Genomic DNA, 18,958 nt, shown 5'->3' on the forward strand with positions numbered 1-18,958 from the left:
CCGGGTCAACTACTGGCTCTGCCAATCTCTGCTTCTCTTCTTCTACCCACCAGTGCCATATTCCCCGGAGATACTTTCCCACCTGCTTACCCGTGTCATTCGGGTTTTCGAACGGCAGTGCATGGCCCCCCTTCTCAACAAAGTCCTCGGTAACCTAGCCTAACGCGGCGCCGCCTCCGCCCCCCAGCCCGGTCCCCGTACACCCAACCACCCGTTGTCGATATCCGCCATCGCTTACCCACATCTCATCTCTACTCCACACATACAGTGTTTTGCAATGAATCCCTGTCATTAAAGATTTTATCTTATCACACTCCGGGCGATAGAAGCCTCCAGGAAGCCGACTCATCTCAGTCCGGGTAGCATAATCTTCTGTTGGCGCGATCCCTTTGTAAGGTGGATCTGGCCGAAGAAACCACACAATCCGCTGTAGCTTGGGCGTGACCAATTCCACTCGGTCCCTGGACGGATCCGGTCGGTATAAATCCGTCTGAATCATCTTCTCGAAGACGCGCTTGTCAAACAGTCCGTAATAAGGGGAATTTGTTAGTGACTTCCTCGCGGCCGCCTCATTTTCCCATGAATCTTGAATTTTGTGGAGCCGATATTTAAACCCAGTCCCTCGACCTGTGACCCCCCACTGGGGGGCAGACGTGTCATGCCATGAGCCATTCTCTACAATTGGCTCGATGCACACAACCGCCTGGAACATCCGTGGATGCCATGCTGCGGGGGCGAGAACATGAACCGCACCCCAAGACTGACCGATACCAACCAACGGAGGTGACATTTTTCGCTCGCCTCCTGGATGTTGTCGTTGCGCCGCAAAGTGGTTGATCATCGTGACAATGTCACGGGCAGGATCGAGCCATTCAGCGTCATCTCCAAGTTCGTTTTTGTTCAGCAGGAACGATTGCCCATGATTGTAGACATCAGCGGCGAAGATGGCTTTAACCGTCCCGGGAGGGACAGAGGAGAGCAAGTCGTGGAAGAATGGCTCGTACTGTTCCTTTGTCGAGCCAACGCCATGGGCGAAGATGATAGTTATTCCATTCTTCTTTTCCCCATGTTTTTCACTTTGGCTCTGCTGAGCTGGAAGGGCAATGGTATATTCATTGACATGTAGCACCAGCCGCGAAGCTTCTGGATCGCGGACTGATCGCCGATAAGCACGGGGATGAAATGCTGGGATTATGTGCTGCGTCAGCGTCCAGGGCGCAGTGGTCGCCATGGTCCATCTGCTCTATACTATATGGTTATACAACTGTAACCAAGCAATCAATAATAATGACAAAGAAGAAAATATTTTGAATGACGTGAAGAGAAACATCACGTTGCGTCTGACATACCATGCCGCTATTCCGAATACGGAATAGCGACTGCCAAGCCTTTCCCCACCGAAGTTTAAACGTGCTCCGCGACCTCCACCGGCCAGGCACGTTGTTGAATAACTTCACGATACTTGGGGGCATTGCATAGTTGTGATTCTGGAGCCCTGCGCACTCATTCATGACATGATAATTTGAATCTCTCCAGGTCCCCCATTGAATGTTGCTGCCTCGGTCACTTGTACCTGACGGATTCCGAGGTCCCCGACGGTACACAATCAATTATTTCCACCCTAACGAGACCCTGCATAGTGCAGAGCGAGGCCCAGTAAACGGTAAAGCGGTGCCCGAGAAGCCCGGTCACAGATCATAGGTGTCCTGGCATTTACATCTCCCAATTACCTCCCATCGCCCCGAGCCGAATGAAACTTCTTGTCAAACTGCGAGATCTTCAAGTGTAAGTCCGTATAATCGAACTGGGGGCCGATTCAGTTAGTAAGCACCCTGGTGCTTGACACAGTTGGTTCGTTACAGCGATTGGTTGTCTGTCGAGAACAATGAAACCGACGCTGTGTCTTTCCTTCTTTGTCGACTTTTGAGCTTTTGCATAAAGCCAGGGCATATCCTAATACTTTGCCTCTCGGGTGCTTGTTGTCAACAACCTTGGAAGGTAGTCGGACAGTGAATTGCTTACTTTTTTTTTTCAATCTTTCTACTATTTTTCCACAATTTTAGTAGCATCAATATTTTGTGACTACGATTTACCATGTTTTCCGAGATTCTATCGACTCCGGTGATTGTCCCTGTATTTGTGGCCATCATTCTCGTCGTGGCTTCGATCGCACGGCTCAATAGACTCGACCCTCGTGAACCACCAGTAGCCGAACCTACAATTCCTTTACTTGGGCACATATTTGGACTACTTTGGAATGGAACTGCTTATTTCCAACAACTCTGGTAGGTCCTCACAGTTATACTCGGAAACTCTTCCGTTATCACAGCTGATAAGATGTGCATTAGTGACAAAAATCCCAACATCCCCGCTCTCACAATACCGATTCCCAAGGCAAAAACATACCTCATAACCACCCCCTCGTTGCTTCAGGCAGTCCAACGCAATTCCCGCATAATCTCCTTTGATCCTTTTCTCAACTTCGCAGCTGACCGCATCGCCGGCTGCTCTAAGCATGCCCAGGATATCCTACGTGAAAGGCGCGTCGGTGGCCAGGGCGGTAATCAGAAAATCATACACGCGATGCACCCAACGCTTACTGGTGACGGTTTGGATGAGATGAATGAGAATATGATCAGAAGGCTCAAGTTGTGGAATGATGCACTTGCTACTAGAGCTCCTATGAAAATTGACCTGTATGAGTGGTGTCGGGAAGTCATTACAGTTGCCGCTTCGGATTCGATGTGGGGAGATTTGAATCCATTTAAATCAAAAGAAATTCGTGATGCATTCTGGTAAGTTATGCTCTCGGGAGTTTTTACACTACAGCAAACTAACGAGGCAAAGGGACTTTGAAGGCGGCATGAACAACCTCTTGCTGAACTTCTTACCTCAATTTACTGCCCGTCGAGCGTGGAAAGCCCGCCAGACACTTACCAACGCTTTTGTGGAATATTATAAAGCCGACGGTACTAAATCTGGCTCTCAACTCGCTCAGTCTAGATGGAATTCTTGTCACGAGATGGACATAACGTTGAATGATATAGCCTGTCTCGAGACAAGCATGACCATCGGCCTGCTCGCCAACACCATCCCTACCGCCTTCTGGTTCTTATTCGACGTGTGCTCGAGGCCTGAAATACTCGAGAAAATCCGCCGCGAGTTGTATGAGCATGCAGTGCATATCGACACTGTCGCCAGTTCTGCGATTATTGATTTGACAGACATCCGAGAGCATTGTCCGTTCATGGTTGCAGTCTTTCAAGAGAGTATGCGGGTACGACTACCGGGCCGAACCACTCGTTTCGTCTATGAGGATGTAGTTCTTGACAATAAATACTTTTTGAAAGAAGGATCTATTATACAGATTCCTTACCCAGCCGTCCACGGACATGCCGACGTCTGGGGCTCTACATCCAATGATTTTGATCCGACGCGGTTTCTCAAACTCACTCAACGCAAGGTTGGGGCGTTTCTTCAGTTTGGTATCTCACCAGCTGCATGTCCTGGGCGCCATTTTGCGACGGGTGAAATTCTCTCTTTTGTCGCTTCTCTCGTACTTCGTTTTGATCTGACTCCGACTTCTTCCTCGCCTGGCTCCCCGTGGGATGAACCCAAAGTCCGGCCTAATTCGGTACTAACCAGTTTCGATGCCCTGAAAAAACCACTGATTGTCAAGGCAACACCGAGAGAGAAGTATAAAGACTATGATTGGGACTTCCGGGTCACCAGGGGTAAGGGCCGATTCGAGCTTGTCATGGGGTAGTCTAGGATTGGGCTCATGGTGATCAATACTTTTGAATGGCATCATAATATATATGAGGAACCTTTTTACGCGCGGCTCTTTTTAACGAAAATTATTTCTTCAATTTTCGCTACACTTTGATTTATATAGACAAAATTCGAAGTGGACACCTTGAGGAACCACTTTTCATCCAATGATGTTTTTGAATTGGGGTTATATTTTTCTAAACAACCAGGAGTTTGTGCAAACCACGATAATAATAAAAATATCGGTCCAAATCCCGATCAAACAATCTTTGTCAACTGGTGGCGGTTAAAATTTTTCTCCCGCTTTGACCCCACGTGGATTTTCTCGTATGTATTGTAGTGATAGTAGCGGTATGAAAATTTGATTACGAGGGTTCCTTTTCCTCAAAAAACTTTCTACAGAATGATTGGGGTTTCAATTACACCGGCCAATGGGTCAGGTGGCGATCGTACAATAGCGACAGACAAGGATGCTGCATTGGCTCTTGTGAGCAACGATGTCGCCATGGAAATCGACCCAACAGTCGAGAAGCGGGTGTTGAGAAAGATCGACTTGTTTTTCATGCCCGCGATGCTCGTTGGTCAGTTACCGGAATAGAGAACCTTTCTGTGCAGGACTGACTAGAACAGGCTATGGAATGGTCTACTACGATAAGGTACGATTATCTTCTACATACATATAGACGAGATCTCTGGTTTTAATGTCAAGCGTTATTGAAATATAGGCAATTCTTGGAAGTGCTTCTTTATTTGGAATGACCACCGACCTGCATCTGGCTATTATTGACACCTCTACGCATCCCCCTACAACGGATACATCTCGCTTGAGCTGGGCCACGTCCATCTTCTACTTCGGTATGTTGGCCGGCCTATATCCCATGTCTCTTATTTTACAGAGATTCAACACTCGCTATGTTCTTGGTCCACTGGTCGTTGTTTGGGCAGTTGTATGCGCTGCCACGGCGGGAGTATCTACCTGGCAAGGACTTTTTGTGCAGCGCTTCTTTCTTGGTAAGCATTCTTTCAATGGCTATAAATCTCCAGTCTCACATTTTCAAGGTTTCGTCGAAAGCGTCATTCCAACCAGTTTCATAGCAACAGTCAGCAGTTTTTATACCCAAGAGGAACAGGCCCTCCGGCACTCCTGGTGGTTTTCCGGCACAGGAGTATTCACCATCATCGGGGGCGCTCTTAACTATGCTTTTGGGCAAATCACATCGGGCGCGCTAAAGAGATGGCAGTACATTTATATTTTTTCTGGTGCACTAACTTTTATTTTCGGTCTCTGGTGCTTGGCTATACCCAATTCTCCTGTTTCGGCCTGGTTCTTGACTCCTGATGAAAGAGTCGTTGCAGTGGAGCGTCTCCGTCGGGGTCAGATGGGTGTCAGGTGCCAGAGAATCAAGCTGAACCAGGTCCGAGAATGCTTGACAGATGTCAAATTCTATCTAATTGGCATAATGATGGCTTCTGCGTGAGTCTCCTTGAGTTCCTTGTTTCTCTCACGATAAGCTCAAGTTGTCGAGCCTCGGAACTAACGTTCACAAAGCTACACGATAAATGGTGCCGTATCAGGGTTCGGTCCTTTGATAGTGAGCACCTTTGGCTACGATACACTCGACAGTATTCTTTTTCAATTCCCCCTCGGCGGTGTTTGTGTCATTTTCATCCCGTTATGCGGGTACGTCGCCTCTCGTGTTCCCAATACCCGTATTTATATGCTGCTTGCCTGCTGCCTACCCGTCATTGTCGGTTGTGCTTTGATCTGGAAGTCATCCTGGGGTTATCACCCAGTTGCCCCTGTCGTTGGGTATTCATTAACGGGGTTCTTTGGGCCTGTTGTGAGCCTGATCATCACTCTCGGAGCAAGCAATGTTGCTAGTGCGACAAAGAAAACGATTATGGCCGCAACTGTGTTTGTTGCCTACACGGTGGGAAATATTATCGGCCCACAGTTGATCAATTCAAAGACAAAGAACCGGCATTATCCGGAGTTGTGGACTGGGTTGATAATCTGGTATGTCTAGTTTCCTTTTTGCTGGGAATTTTCTCCTGGTTCCGGTTTACAAGAGCTATAAACTAATATGTGTCAATTTCCCAGTTACTGCATCACCATTGCCAGTTCGATTGTTTTTTATGTTGTTTTGAGGCTAGAAAACAGACGAAGAGACCGCTTAGAGTTGGATGAAAGCCTTCGCGACAAGGTGGCATTTGCCGATATGACAGATGGAGAAAACATGTTCTTCAGATACGTTTTGTAGGACTATACGATGACCAATACAATAAAATATGAGCGGAATGGGTCGCTATCGCATCTAGGGCCCTATTTTTCCGGATTCAAGTTGCTTTTAGGGGCTATCGATAACATTATCCAATGTTTCACTTTTCCATTGTGCAGACTTCTCTTGTTGTGCCACGTAGAATCATGAATAGTAACAAAACATATATAAAATAGCTTATTTATCTATAATACAAGACCCGTTCGTTTAACTCGATTGCGCTAAGTATTTTCCTTTGCTTCTTACGTGGAGATTATGCATACTATTTTCCACTCCGAAATATTTTCCCTTCCGGCTATCATTGGCCTTTTTTTTCCCTTGCGCGATTAATGCAAGAGAAATATTAAGATCAGGCCAATTCACTACAATCATTTTTCGATAGTGCCGCCGTTGGCGAAACCGGTGGCATTATACTTTCGGACTAGGTCCACGTCTTTCTTTCCTTTTTATTCTTCAGCCTACCAAGAATACAAAATATTCGGCATTCCTAGATTCCCAGACCCCTTGTCCCAGCTGAGAAAAAGCAATAACATTAGATCGGCATTTCCGTGTCTGCAGGAGATATTGATCGGAACAGTGACATCAATAATGATTGCACGATTTACCCCGGAACATTCAACCTAGCCTCTATCTGACCAGACGCGCATCGCTAGTCCCCGCCACATAATTTCGTTTTGTCCATGGTGTGTTGAACCGGAAACGCAAATGCACGATATATGTAACGATAACAAGGCTCCAAAAAGCAACAGGGGTTCTCATAAGTAAGGGTGAGCTAAACAAAATCATAAATGGATAGGAGTGATGCAGATCCTAGCATATATATCGGCAGACATCGCTTGGATCTCAAAAATATACTTTTTTTCTCTTTGAAACCCCTTAATTCATGTCATTAAGACATCTATTACCTGGGAGGTTATGCAGTCTTCTCAGAAGAAAAGAGTATCGCTCAGTTACCGGAAATGTCTATATTGCAGACATGCCAAGAAAAAGGTCAGTTAATACCGATAGACCCGCCATGCCTACATAGAGCACTTATAGCTACTAATCGATCCTATCACCCATGCAGTGCGAACCTATTGACAGAAGATGGCCTGGGGAAAAGTGCCACCGGTGTGACGAGCTATCCCTCCCATGCTCGGGTAATCACCGGGCAGGAGAAGCCCTTCTTCAGCAATCGACTTTTATCCCTACCCCTCTTACTAGCTCGGCTTCTGGGGACCTTGAAAGAGATTACGTTTCATGGCAAGCATTAGCAGTATAATACCATACTAAAGAAAAACAGGGTTTAATTTTTTTTTTACAGGACTGGTTTGGTATACGTGACCAGCCAATATGTTCATCTCTTTCGCTCAGTTAATGCTTTGGAGAAAAGGCTACCCAAGATCGGTGGGCAGAATACATATCACCATGTCCTCGAGGAACGCATGAAACTCGATTCTGAGCTTTGGCTTGGGAAATTGAGTCAGTGCGCAATCATTCTACGTCAGCACTTAGTGGGCTGCCCTGGCCTGCTGAGGAATGTTGATTTGTGTATGAATTATCTCTCTTTTTTACTGCAAAACTCCAATGGAGTTTCAGGAATCGACACCATGGTTTTCACTGCTGCGAAATTTTTGGTAATGCAAGTCGAGCAGTGCGATAGAACAGTCCCCGGCGACTACGGCTTTGCACTACTTGTACAAGAAATCATTATTCTACAAACACTAAGTCAAGACAACACCTCTAGTCTCCCTTTTCAACTCCGAGAATATCTCAAAAATTCCCGCAATTTACGGCAACGTTGCGATGAAACGGATATCCTTCCACCCATCCACAAGCTTCTCTTACTGACACGGAGTGACAAGATCATTCAAGCGGCTGGCAATTCTGGGCTTCTGCCACATGTCGTCCACGAGAGGGATCTCCTTGGCCGCCGTTTTCTCGAGCTCATTCTAGATGAAGTTCCTAATCCGAATCTTCAGTGCTTGCTCGACTTCTACACGGCACCCAACGAGGAAACAGATATATTTGAGCGAACAAGCTTGCATGTTGCTTGCATGAATGGATATGAAAATATCGTTCGATTGTTTCTCAGCACCGGCGTTGACCCGAACGCAAGAGGACTAATGGGTGCACGTCCGCTACATATTGCCATTCTTTGTGGCTATGAATCACTAGCATTTACGCTCATAAGATGCGGGAAGGTGGATATATCTTGTACCGATGATTTTGGAATGACTTGTTTGCAGTATGCACAATGGGGAAATTTCGATTCCCTTGTCAGGCTTCTATGTCTTCATCTACGTCTTCAGGCGGACTCCCAGCGCAGGAATTTTTCCTATTATGACTCTTTCGAGTTCTCTGGTTGATTTATAAAAGCGAGTCCAAAAGGGAGAAATTTCCCTATAAAGCTTAAGTGCACACATGTTTTCCATTTGCTATTTTTCACGTTTCCTTAGACCAAGTCGAAGATTGAGATATAGATGCCGTCTTATCAGTTATCATCATTTGTCATTTTTAGTGATACTTTTTCTGTTCGGGGCCAAATATGCGTACTGCTTCTTCCATTAACTGTTGTTTGGTCGAATTTCGGCGGATCCATTTCTCCTGGACCCAAAACCCACGGCCTTGGGCTAAGTCATCCTGCCAAATTAAATAGTATTCTACTGTGTAAAGGATGAAGCGCCTCGACTTCAGGTATGTGGTTGTCATGTGATTTCCGGAGCCCTTGTCCTTCCATATCACCGGCTACATCTCGCAATTTTGACGTTTATCGACGTATAAACCAGTCGAATTCAGTTTCATAACTTAACATTATTTTCCGCGAACTTCCGTCATCTTATACGTCACTTATCAACTTTCCACCCAACCTCCTAATTTCCTCACATCGTTCTTCCATGGTCGTAGCATTCTGAATTTTCCAGAACCTATCATCAATTGGAATCGCCGAGCAACCAAGTCCGACACTGGCCATCGGCACCAAGTCTAGCACCCACGCGTGGGAACCCACTTCTCCGGCACCATAAGGCCATCCAATCATCCGTCGACATGGGCTGAGTGATAAAAGAGAAGATACGCTCACGTATCTTGTTGTGTTTTCCATTCCACCGTTTTCACGGTCATACCACGGCAGGTATATCGCACCCAGACGCATCATAAGAATACACAGTGCGTCTTCGTCGGATATAGTGCTCGAACAAGCTCTCTCTAAACAATGTTCATCCTTACTAGCGAAAGTTGAGGACGCATAAGAGCCGTCTTTCTGAAATCCGAGGAATTCAAGTTCGACAGGCGATGCCCATTGCAAAACGTACGCTCCGTTCGTCCACGAGGGAAAGCATTGCACGATGTTGTTTCCAACTCTGTCATTTGAAAAATAGGGACTGACAGCGTGAGTATATGGGGAATTTTCAGGAAGATACTTTTCCCATTTGCCGTATGATTCACTGACACGTTTTAGAGATCGGCTAGTGGCACCAGGGCGAGGAACACAAAATTCACGGAATTGAGGTGCGATGTTGAAAAACTCCTCTGTCCTTTTATGCGGCGCTGTCTCGGCAACACATGGGCTGGGTCTGAAGGGCATTACGGTCTCGGTGCTGTCGTTGGTATCTGTTGATGTATACCCAGACTCTGTGTCAGAAGATTCTGGGTCTGACACAGACCTGTACCTGAGAAAAGATTCGCTTGACATCTTTCTTGTATTCTGATGGTAGGATCTTTTGAAAAGAAAATTCGAACTTTCAAACTCCAAGTAACTCAAGTAGACGATAAAAAATAGGAAGAGACGTAAGCACTTAAATAAATACCAGACAATACCAGCTGACCGGTGTCTCAATTCTTGCTATGATGACCTAATTTTAGAGACCGGTGGAACCATCCCAAATAAGCGTCAATAAAAGTTCCGAATCTTCCTTCTGTTTACATATTCTGCCTTCACAACAAATAGCTTAACAAAAGAAGAAACGCCCGGCTCGCACCGCTTTGGGTAGATATTCCCCTGTGCGCTGATTGGATGTTTGAAAGGCCTGTGATTTCATACATGGTGTCTTCCCCCAAGAAGGATCAAAGAACCAGACAATGTTTGATACCAGGACACCCTCTTTATCCTCCTATGACAGGGACCGGAACAAGCTAATAAACAAAGACTTTTTCTCCATATCAATATTAATGTATTTTTCCTAACCAATGCACAAAGAAAAGCCCGAATGTAAGGTATTACTCATCAAAGGCAACAATAATAAAAGTTTCACCAAATGAAGGTCATTGTTTCTGATATGGATAGCCATGCTTTCATCCGTTAAACAGGTCGACCAACGACAGAATTGTTTTTATTGGTCCCAGTAAACAGCTTAAGCATCGTCTGGGTCAATCGATTTTTTTTCTTGGGTTCAAGCGTCCGTATGGTGGAGCCTAACCATTTCATCCTCTTTCTGTTGTGCTTTTTCTTGCTTACCTTGCTTTGTTTGGGTTTGGTAGCTGTTCCAGGCAATTTTCCTTTGGCGATGCTTGTGAGTATGTCCGTTCGTCTTATTCGTTCCTCAGTCACCTGTTTCTGGCATCTGGTTGCCAATAGCAGAAGTGCTCGTAGTGCGAAATGAGCGTCGTTGCCTGCGGAGTGCAAATTCGCGAAGGGGCATTGAAGTTCTTCCAAAAGCTCATGTAACGCTGCACGAGGAAATATAGAGGTTTGTACGGCGATCTTCTGCGTGTCTAATATTGCCACCACTGAAGCTTCATAGTCAAATCCTAAGGCTTCCAGGCAATCGACATCGTTGTCGACAGCGTGCCCGACAAGAATTATTTCTTTTGATCTTGATACTGTACTGTTGAGGTACTTGGTAACTTCTTCATGGCTGATCCTTTTGGTTTCGCCGAAAAGAAATTTCTTGGCTGCCTTGTCACTGTACCCTGTGTTGCCGGTCACAAAATTGTAGGTCTTTATCAGCATTGTCGCGCCTAATCCTTCCAAAGATAGGGCCTCTCCAAGATCGAATAATGCAAGGCCAATTTGGCACTCTGTACGACGGTCGAATCCCGATTGAACATTGTCGAGATTTTCGAAATCAATTGCCACTAGCAGTGTGTTCTGCACAGCATGACTCGGAGAAGATCCAAGTCCAAGAACATTTGGAGAAATTCAAGGCCATCTTCAGGTATTAACTTTTTTATCTTGCGGCGGCTTTCTTTCCTCCGAAGTCGTTGGACTAATTTACTCATTCTCGATCCTATGGACATCGACTTGGTTGGCAGTGAAGACCGCGAAATCTCCTCAATAAACATTTTCAGCGCAATCCAATTAGGATTTTCGTGGTCGGAAGTACCATTGACCCCAAGAAGCAGAAGTGCTTTGAGGATGAAATTTGCTCTGTTGCCTGCAACGTGCAGGTTTGCGAAAGGACAACGGAGTGAAACAAGAAGATCTTCGAGAGTGCACGTATTTTCAGTCAGCGTCGATGACTCTGCTGCTATTTCCCTGGTGTCGAGTAGAGAAACTGTTGCGGTGGGCAAGCTCAAGCCAATTGAGTTCATACAGTCTTAATCTTACTGTTGATCATGGCCAACGAGGACGAGTTTTGTTTGATCGTGGGCACCTAGCCTCTTGAGTCGATTCTTCAACCAAGAACATACACGATGACGAGCCACGACAGTCGACTCGCCAAACAGGAAGCCGTCGTTCTGGGATAATTTCCCAGTAGTCATGTTTACATTTGAAGTTGAGATGCCAGTGTGTTTGGCGGCGTCTATGCGTGTGCAGTCTAACCATCGAGTATCAAACGCTGCAAACCCCAGCTGTATTTCATTGTCAAAGTCGTTGCGGTTGAAGCATACGGCAACAAGGAGCGTGTCTTTCGTCGTGGCTATTTCTCCAGCTGGCCGCGGTACGAGCGAAATGAGGTGCTGGAGAAATGAGTAGCTGCTGGGCTCGGTCGGGATCGAGGTCGCTTTTTTCACATTAGATGCTGTCAGAAACTTCATGGCGAGCAATTGTTCATGGGAATGGCTGTCATCGCGGTGAAAGTGAAGCGAAGTTGGCGAGAGTCTCCCCAAGGCTGTGGAGGGAAGGTGCAGCTCACGCGTCGTCAACCTTGCAAACACCACCGAGGACAGTGGATCCCAGTATATTCACTTTAAATTTCCTTTCGACTCTACGGTTTCTATCTCCTGACTATCTCAGTGATTCGTTTAAAAATAGACTTCTTCAGGACCTCTTCCTCATCAGCATCGTCCAGCACATCTCGTCTATCCTTGTTCAAGTCTACAGCCGCCAGATCAACAAACTTGCACTGCTTCCAGAATTTCCAAAATATCCAGAGTCCTACGAACAACACCAGAATAATATAGTTGAAAACAAACGCGACCGGCTGCCATGGAGTCAACAGAGTCGAGTATCCCTGGATAAACACCAAGAATACATTCAATGCGACGACGAAATAAGTACCCCATGGGTATAGCCATGCCTGGAAAGGAAGTTCGTTGGCCAGGCGACCCTGCAACTTCCATGCACGTCGAAAGCGCAAATGGGTGATTCCGATGAATGCCCAGGCAATGAATGTTGCAGAACCAGATATTGTGACGAGGTAAGTGAAAACTACACCAGCACCGGTCCCTGTGTTAATCAATGCTATCAACCCCAGCGTGTTTGTCACGATGACCGCGTATATTGGCACGCCTCTGCTGGTGGTTTTCGCGAATATTTTCGGGGCACGGCCGAGTTGAGCAAGGGAGAGAAGAGTGCGTGAGGCTATATAATTGCACGAATTGATGGAAGAAAACACGGCCGTGAAGATGAATGTGTTTATCAGGTTAGGAGCAGCCGCCCAGCCGGCGTGTTGAAGAGCAAGGCTATACGGCGATGAGGCACTTTTACTCGTTGCTGTCACGAATCCTGGGTCGTCCGAAGGGACTATGATAGAAGCAAAAAAGATGAGCCCAAGGAAAATGAACAATATCCGGAAAAACGTGTTTCTTATCGCCTGGACCCGAAGTTAGTGCTGGAGTACGGTCGATCGAACGCTCCTTGCCATACCTTTGGAACATGCTTCTTGGGGTTTCGACTTTCTCCGGCAGTAATCGCAACCATCTCGGTACCACAGTAATAGACTGCTGCCAAGACGAATGACTGTCCAAAGCCATTGATTCCACCTTTTGCAAAAGGCCCAGGCGTTTTCCAGTATCGGAATCCAATATAGTCTCCTCCAATGGCGCCAGTATTGACAAGAATGGCAATGAGATAGCCAGCAAAAACGCAGATTATCTTCCATGTTGCTAACCAAAACTCCAGTTCTCCATATACCACAATTCCCATCAGACCAAGAGCCTGGAAAAAAACCCAAGCTATCAAGATCCAACCGTATGAAGGAACTTTGTCGGTCCAGAAGCCAAGTACAATTGAAAATGTGTTGTATTCACTGGCAATGTTGGTTACCCACTAGGTAAAATTAGCTCCCTGTTTTCTTTCAGTTGCTGATTGTGGATTAGACAATTCTCTTACTAGGTACCAGTAATTCCACCCAAGCGCAAATGCCAGAGATGGGTCAACAAACCGACCGGCCAATTCCGTGAACGCTCCAGGTGTGGGATACAAAGTGGCCATTTCGCCCAAAGCCTGCATTACGAAGAAAACATCGATCCCTATGACAGTGAAACAGATAATGGCACCAACCTACTCCCGATATGAACAGTGAGTTAGTATTTCAACCATGAGACGAGCAAACATACCGGCCCTGAATTCGACAGCGCATTTCCAGTTCCGTACCAAATGCTTGCTCTACCATTTGTTTCTGTGTGAGCGAGGCATCTAGGACAGATATTGACATACAGAGAATTGTTATATACCCTACAACTCCGCCCAGGGAGATCATTTGCAAATGGCGGCCTTTGAGGCCGCGATGAAGTCCGTGGTCGACAACATGGCCATGGCTAGACTCGAGTATTTCCTCTTGTTTCCCACCATTGTCGACCTCAAGAGTGGGTTCGGTGTCAATTCCAATCGGCTCTGGCTTCATCTTGTGGCAGGATGCAAGTGTTTTCAGGAATAAAGGATGTTGGCTAAAACAGCAATACTACCACTTTTTCCGACATTCTGCGTTTTTCACCTTGTCTTTAATTAACGCCCTTATCAGTGATTCCGTGTGCACAGATGAACTTTCCTGTCACGACTCGCTAGACGATATCAGACGATTCCCCGCTTTGTGAGATAACGCAATGGCCTAGACAGTCAACCCAGTGTTGATTGGCCGGCTGTTTTCACCAACGTCTTTCGTCTTCTTGATCGGGCATAGTCTGAGGCAATCTAGCAGACAGCTGAAACGCGTCAAGCACGTTTACACTCTTCTGCTGCATCATTATTTTTTAGCATTACTGTTTGTGTTTGGCCTTGTCAGGTTATTGTACAACGCGGCGTTTTGTTGCTGTGAACACATCATCCAGGCAGTCAAGCACGGACTCATATCCTACTGATAATACTTATTGAGATTTTAGCAGTCTTCGGTATTTCAAATTCAACTTCTTGATGGTCATGCTATTCCTCACAGTGAGAATCCCGTGTCTTGCGGCATTGGTCACAGCCGGAGTTGCGACACCAGCCCAGCCGCCGAAGACTCTCGTGAAGGACGTTGCTATAATTGGTGGCGGGGCCTCTGGTGCGTACGCTGCTGTCCGCCTTCGAGATGACTATGGCAAGAGCATTGCGCTTGTGGAGATGCAAGGGAGGCTTGTAAGCTGAATGCATAAGCTCCAACGTAAAAACAAAACGCCCACTATTCACTAACATGGATGACTTGTTTTGGTCAGGGTGGTATGGTCAACACATATATCGACCCTAAAACAGGCACACCATACGACTTTGGCGTCGAGACTTTCCTAGACATCGGCAACGCCTCGGCTTTTTTCGAGCGCTTTGGTGTCGAGCGGGCTGCTGTAACGCAAGCAAATACTACCACCCAGTACATTGACTTCAACTCCGGCCATCCGGTCAATCTTTCACTCCCCTCTTCAAACGCTCAAATAGCCGCAATGGAGAAATTTCTTGAAGTGGTAAAACCATGGACAAATTACTTGCAACCGGGATATTGGAACTTTCCGGTACCGGAAGATATTCCAGAAGACTTTCTCATTCCTTACGGTGAATTCATCACTAAGTACGGACTTGAAGATGCCATTCCGATTATCTACGAATCTACTGGGCTGGGTCTTGGAAATATGACCCAAGAAACGACCATGTTTGTGCTACAGGCTTTCGGAACATACATGGCAGAAGCCATTGTGGGTGAGGTTGACTCCTATCATCCTGCCACAGGAGGTAACCAGGCGCTATATAATGCTATTGAACAAGGTCTAGGTGACGATGTGTTGTATAACAGCACTGTTTTACACAGCTCGCGTACTGATTCCGGTGTACTACTCACAGTCCAAAACCACATCAGCGGGTCAAAGACTGTGATCCATGCCCGGCAGCTCCTCATAGCTATCGAGCCTACTACCACGAACACCGCCCCGCTCGACCTGGACACCAATGAGAAGAAAGTGCTTTCTACATTTACCTACACGAGAGAATATTCTGGCATTGTTAACAATTCGGCTTTCGTTGCTCCAATTTCTTACGCCAACATGGCCGCAGGGGCTGCGCCTGACAACTACCTCATCTTGCCCGACAGCTCCTTTACCAACACAATTAGCTACATGGGCGGTAATAATCTCTTTCATGTTATTATCGTTGGGAATAATTCACTTGATGAGAGGGGTGCCAAAGCCTTGTTGCAGGAGAACTTTGAAACTTTGCTCAAAGCTGGCAGGCTGGGAGAGTCCTACGAGGGTCAGCAAATAAACTGGGTTGATTTTTCAGTGCATGGGCCGATGCATGCCCGCGTCTCTCCTGAGGATGTTCAGTCAGGCTTCTTCCAGCAGCTATACGCGCTGCAAGGGCAACGATCAACCTGGTGGACCGGGGGTGCCTTTGCATGCAACTTCCAAACTACATTGTGGGAGTTTGATGAGACTCTTATTCCCAATATCATCGCCAATCTTTGACGATGTAAACTGAAATAATTTTTTTTATTTATAGGTACCTGCTATTAATTTCGCAGGTCCTTCAACAGATAACAATTCATAGTCCATAAGACTATTGGTGACGTTATCACTCAACTTGGCTTCCTAAAACGTCGAACCTAGTTACACAGACAATAAGGCCGTATGTGAAGCGGTAGACCGAGAATAGAGGTTTTATCCTCAACCTACTCGAACCGTGTCACAGCGGACACATCAGTTGAACCTTCCAGATAGTCAAGTCGACAATGTTGTTGACGCAAGAGGTTCCACGAGGACCACCCGATAGTGTTGCACCATGCAATACATTCGTGGCCCTGCTCCGCTTTCAGTCAGCTATATCAGGGCACATGGCAATGAAAGTCATTTAGTTTTCCTAAAGCACTCCATGAAAAGGTTGTACGGTATCGGAATGATGGCTCTAATGTCACCCAAGCATGCTCAGTCAGGATTTGATGTAGCTTTATCTTGTTTCACCTTCAATCTTCGTCTGAGGGTCCAAAAATAGTCCCGGTCAATGATAGTATCAGAATTATTAGGAAATCAACGTGCCCCTGGGCCAGCGTGCATATGACATGAGCCATGTGGGAGCCTTGTTCTTGCATTCCCTTGCTGGTAAGCATGTCTGGTTTTTTTTTAAAAAAAAATAAAAAAAAAGAAATTCAAATTTCGCCACTTCATAGCTCTAGACAATCCTCCGATTACCCTACAAGGGTAGCTGCATGACAGCCACCTCAATTGACACATGCTAGTCGTGATTATGGAGACAAACCTTTCACTGAAGGCGACATTGACTCATACGTGTATCACCTAACTTATTGGCGACAATGAAGCCAATGTTGACCAATTGCATCAATACGCGAGCTACCACTATATTAAATTTTCCCATTTAAATACATGATTCGTATGCCCATAAAATCTGTCCGCTTTTACAAATACATTTGACTACGCCCCGACAATTTTGACACGACAAAGAAAGGAGATCAATCGAGCAGATGGAGACCCCTTTGGACAGGATTGCCGCCAATGTCGCTCATCATGCGGGGGTCATTTGCGATTACCAAGCCCAATCGCAGCAAAAGATTGGAATTGGCCTCTTCCCAGCCAATACACCAGAGAGCATCAATCGGGCTCGTCAGGGCTTGCTCCAAGCCAGCGCTGAACTCCAGCAGATATGCAGCGAGCCCGGTGAGTATCTGGAGCAAACCCAAATTTATGTTAGTCATGAAATTCCCTCCTGTGTTTTCTCCTTTTTTTTCATTTTCTATGGGTGTGTCTATATAGTACAAGAGACTGATGTGTTCCTTTCCGCGCCAGTACCAGCGGCTTTCGGCTCTACAATGGTTGATCCACTTCAACGTCCTACAACACGTTCCATTAGACCCGAGCACTTCAATTACCTATACCTATGTGGCCGCAGTAGCCAATGTTCCTCTGGGACGACTGAGGAACGTGGCGCGCATGGCGATGACTGGTGGCATCTTGACGGAGCCTCGTGCAGAACACATCGCGCACACCCGGATATCAGCACATTTTGTTACTCAGCCGGTATTTAATGACTGGGTTCTGTTTATGACGCAGTATTCGGTACCTACAACATTATGCTTCTCGCAAGCCACAGAGCAATGGGGTGACACGACCGCGACACATCAGACGGCCTACAACTTGGCATTCAAGACAACACTGCCCTTCTTCGCCCATATAGAGCAATCCCAACATTCAACTGAGCAGTTTGCCAGGTATATGCGTGCTTATGTCCAAAATCCCGGTTTAGCTATAGAGCATTTGCTTACTGGATTTGATTGGGAGGGCTTGGGGTCAGCTCACATTGTCGATGTATGACACTTTTTTCCCTTCTTGTCCTCTCCGCTTATCTCTTTTCAACTTTTTAAAAGAATATTAATAGAGTGAGAAATAACAGGCACTAATGGGATTATAGGTTGGCGGCTCAACCGGCCAGGTCGACATTATGTTAGCTACTCATTTCCCTCGCCTAACATTTACCGTTCAAGACCGCCAAAGCACAATCGCAGGCGCTGACATCATCCTACAGAGCTTAACGCCATCAGTTGCATCCCGCATAAGTTTCAACGCTCATGACTTCTGGAAACCGCAACGGCCCGAAATCGCTAGCTCTGCTGACGTCTACCTTCTCCGCAGGTTGCTACATGACTGGCCATCAGCCAAGGCTCGTGTAATTTTGCAGAATTTAGTCGACGCAATGAGACCGGGAGGTCGTATTGTGGTTGTGGACATTGTCCTACCGCCGCCAGGGACCGTGTCGCCGCTACAGGAGGCTTCCCTACGCGTCTTCGATCTCGCTATGGCGCAGACTTTTAATAGCAGCGAGCGCGCTCGCAGCGATTGGATCGAACTCTTTGCCAGTACTACCCCGGCACTACGGTTGAGATGCGAGCTTCAACCGTTCGGTAGTCTGCTGACTGTGATGGAGGTTGTTCGGGACGAGTAATCAGGGGTCGTGTGCTTGCTTCAACTTTCTTTTCTTTCTTTTAGTAGCCGTTATCAACAGTAGCTCTCAATCACATCAACCTTGTAAGCAAGGATATAACTTCAATATATTTACCCGTATTGGTTGATATCACATGCGTATGCACTTTTTGTGTGTCATGGGCAGTTATCAGATCGCCGCGTGGGAAATTTCCCAAACGGGCAACTTTTTAATCGTCGCTAAAATCAATTAGGCTACAACATTCCTAGTCTGCCCTTCAGGTTACTCAAAAGAACTACCATATTATTTAAGAGTCTCAGATTACTATAGGAGAATAAAAAACCAACGGTGCACGGTCAAAAGCGCTCGCCCTCGTAGTCCGGTCTCGGCTGTTTTTCTTTTAAGAAGACACCCACCAAGGCAAACAGGAGCG

At 46.4% G+C, this 18,958-nt stretch overlaps 8 protein-coding genes across 8 annotated transcripts; 5 read left to right on the plus strand and 3 right to left on the minus strand.

The window, feature by feature from the left end:
- Window positions 1–154: 154 nt before the first annotated feature.
- Window positions 155–1,231, minus strand: TRUGW13939_04344 (uncharacterized protein; the record flags this gene model as incomplete). Its single annotated transcript, XM_035487521.1, has 1 exon — window positions 155–1,231. The coding sequence occupies one exon, from the start codon at window positions 1,229–1,231 to the stop codon at window positions 155–157; it is 1,077 nt and encodes a 358-aa protein (XP_035343414.1).
- An 863-nt stretch (window positions 1,232–2,094) lies between these two features.
- TRUGW13939_04345 (uncharacterized protein) lies at window positions 2,095–3,766 on the plus strand (the record flags this gene model as incomplete). Its single annotated transcript, XM_035487522.1, has 3 exons — window positions 2,095–2,285; window positions 2,349–2,795; window positions 2,848–3,766. 3 exons carry the CDS (start codon window positions 2,095–2,097, stop codon window positions 3,764–3,766), a joined length of 1,557 nt encoding a protein of 518 aa, XP_035343415.1.
- Window positions 3,767–4,174: 408 nt separating this feature from the next.
- Window positions 4,175–6,032, plus strand: TRUGW13939_04346 (uncharacterized protein; the record flags this gene model as incomplete). Its single annotated transcript, XM_035487523.1, has 6 exons — window positions 4,175–4,352; window positions 4,402–4,427; window positions 4,497–4,782; window positions 4,831–5,245; window positions 5,321–5,788; window positions 5,873–6,032. The coding sequence occupies 6 exons, from the start codon at window positions 4,175–4,177 to the stop codon at window positions 6,030–6,032; spliced, it is 1,533 nt and encodes a 510-aa protein (XP_035343416.1).
- A 1,607-nt stretch (window positions 6,033–7,639) lies between these two features.
- On the plus strand, window positions 7,640–8,398 carry TRUGW13939_04347 (uncharacterized protein; the record flags this gene model as incomplete). The annotated part of the gene is made up of 1 exon (XM_035487524.1): window positions 7,640–8,398. The coding sequence occupies one exon, from the start codon at window positions 7,640–7,642 to the stop codon at window positions 8,396–8,398; it is 759 nt and encodes a 252-aa protein (XP_035343417.1).
- Window positions 8,399–8,868: 470 nt separating this feature from the next.
- Window positions 8,869–9,723, minus strand: TRUGW13939_04348 (uncharacterized protein; the record flags this gene model as incomplete). Its single annotated transcript, XM_035487525.1, has 1 exon — window positions 8,869–9,723. One exon carries the CDS (start codon window positions 9,721–9,723, stop codon window positions 8,869–8,871), a length of 855 nt encoding a protein of 284 aa, XP_035343418.1.
- Window positions 9,724–10,485: 762 nt separating this feature from the next.
- On the minus strand, window positions 10,486–14,038 carry TRUGW13939_04349 (uncharacterized protein; the record flags this gene model as incomplete). The annotated part of the gene is made up of 8 exons (XM_035487526.1): window positions 10,486–11,118; window positions 11,661–11,809; window positions 11,862–11,974; window positions 12,228–13,006; window positions 13,060–13,461; window positions 13,525–13,695; window positions 13,752–13,800; window positions 13,869–14,038. Coding segments are annotated over 8 exons (2,466 nt in total), but the record flags the coding sequence as incomplete, so codon positions are not given.
- Window positions 14,039–14,544: 506 nt separating this feature from the next.
- On the plus strand, window positions 14,545–16,061 carry TRUGW13939_04350 (uncharacterized protein; the record flags this gene model as incomplete). Its single annotated transcript, XM_035487527.1, has 2 exons — window positions 14,545–14,748; window positions 14,826–16,061. The coding sequence occupies 2 exons, from the start codon at window positions 14,545–14,547 to the stop codon at window positions 16,059–16,061; spliced, it is 1,440 nt and encodes a 479-aa protein (XP_035343420.1).
- A 1,010-nt stretch (window positions 16,062–17,071) lies between these two features.
- On the plus strand, window positions 17,072–18,546 carry TRUGW13939_04351 (uncharacterized protein; the record flags this gene model as incomplete). The annotated part of the gene is made up of 3 exons (XM_035487528.1): window positions 17,072–17,293; window positions 17,361–17,912; window positions 18,016–18,546. 3 exons carry the CDS (start codon window positions 17,072–17,074, stop codon window positions 18,544–18,546), a joined length of 1,305 nt encoding a protein of 434 aa, XP_035343421.1.
- Between the last annotated feature and the right edge of the window lie 412 nt (window positions 18,547–18,958).

Source organism: Talaromyces rugulosus, chromosome II, assembly GCF_013368755.1.
Source record: "Talaromyces rugulosus chromosome II, complete sequence".
Lineage (NCBI taxonomy): Eukaryota > Fungi > Ascomycota > Eurotiomycetes > Eurotiales > Trichocomaceae > Talaromyces > Talaromyces rugulosus.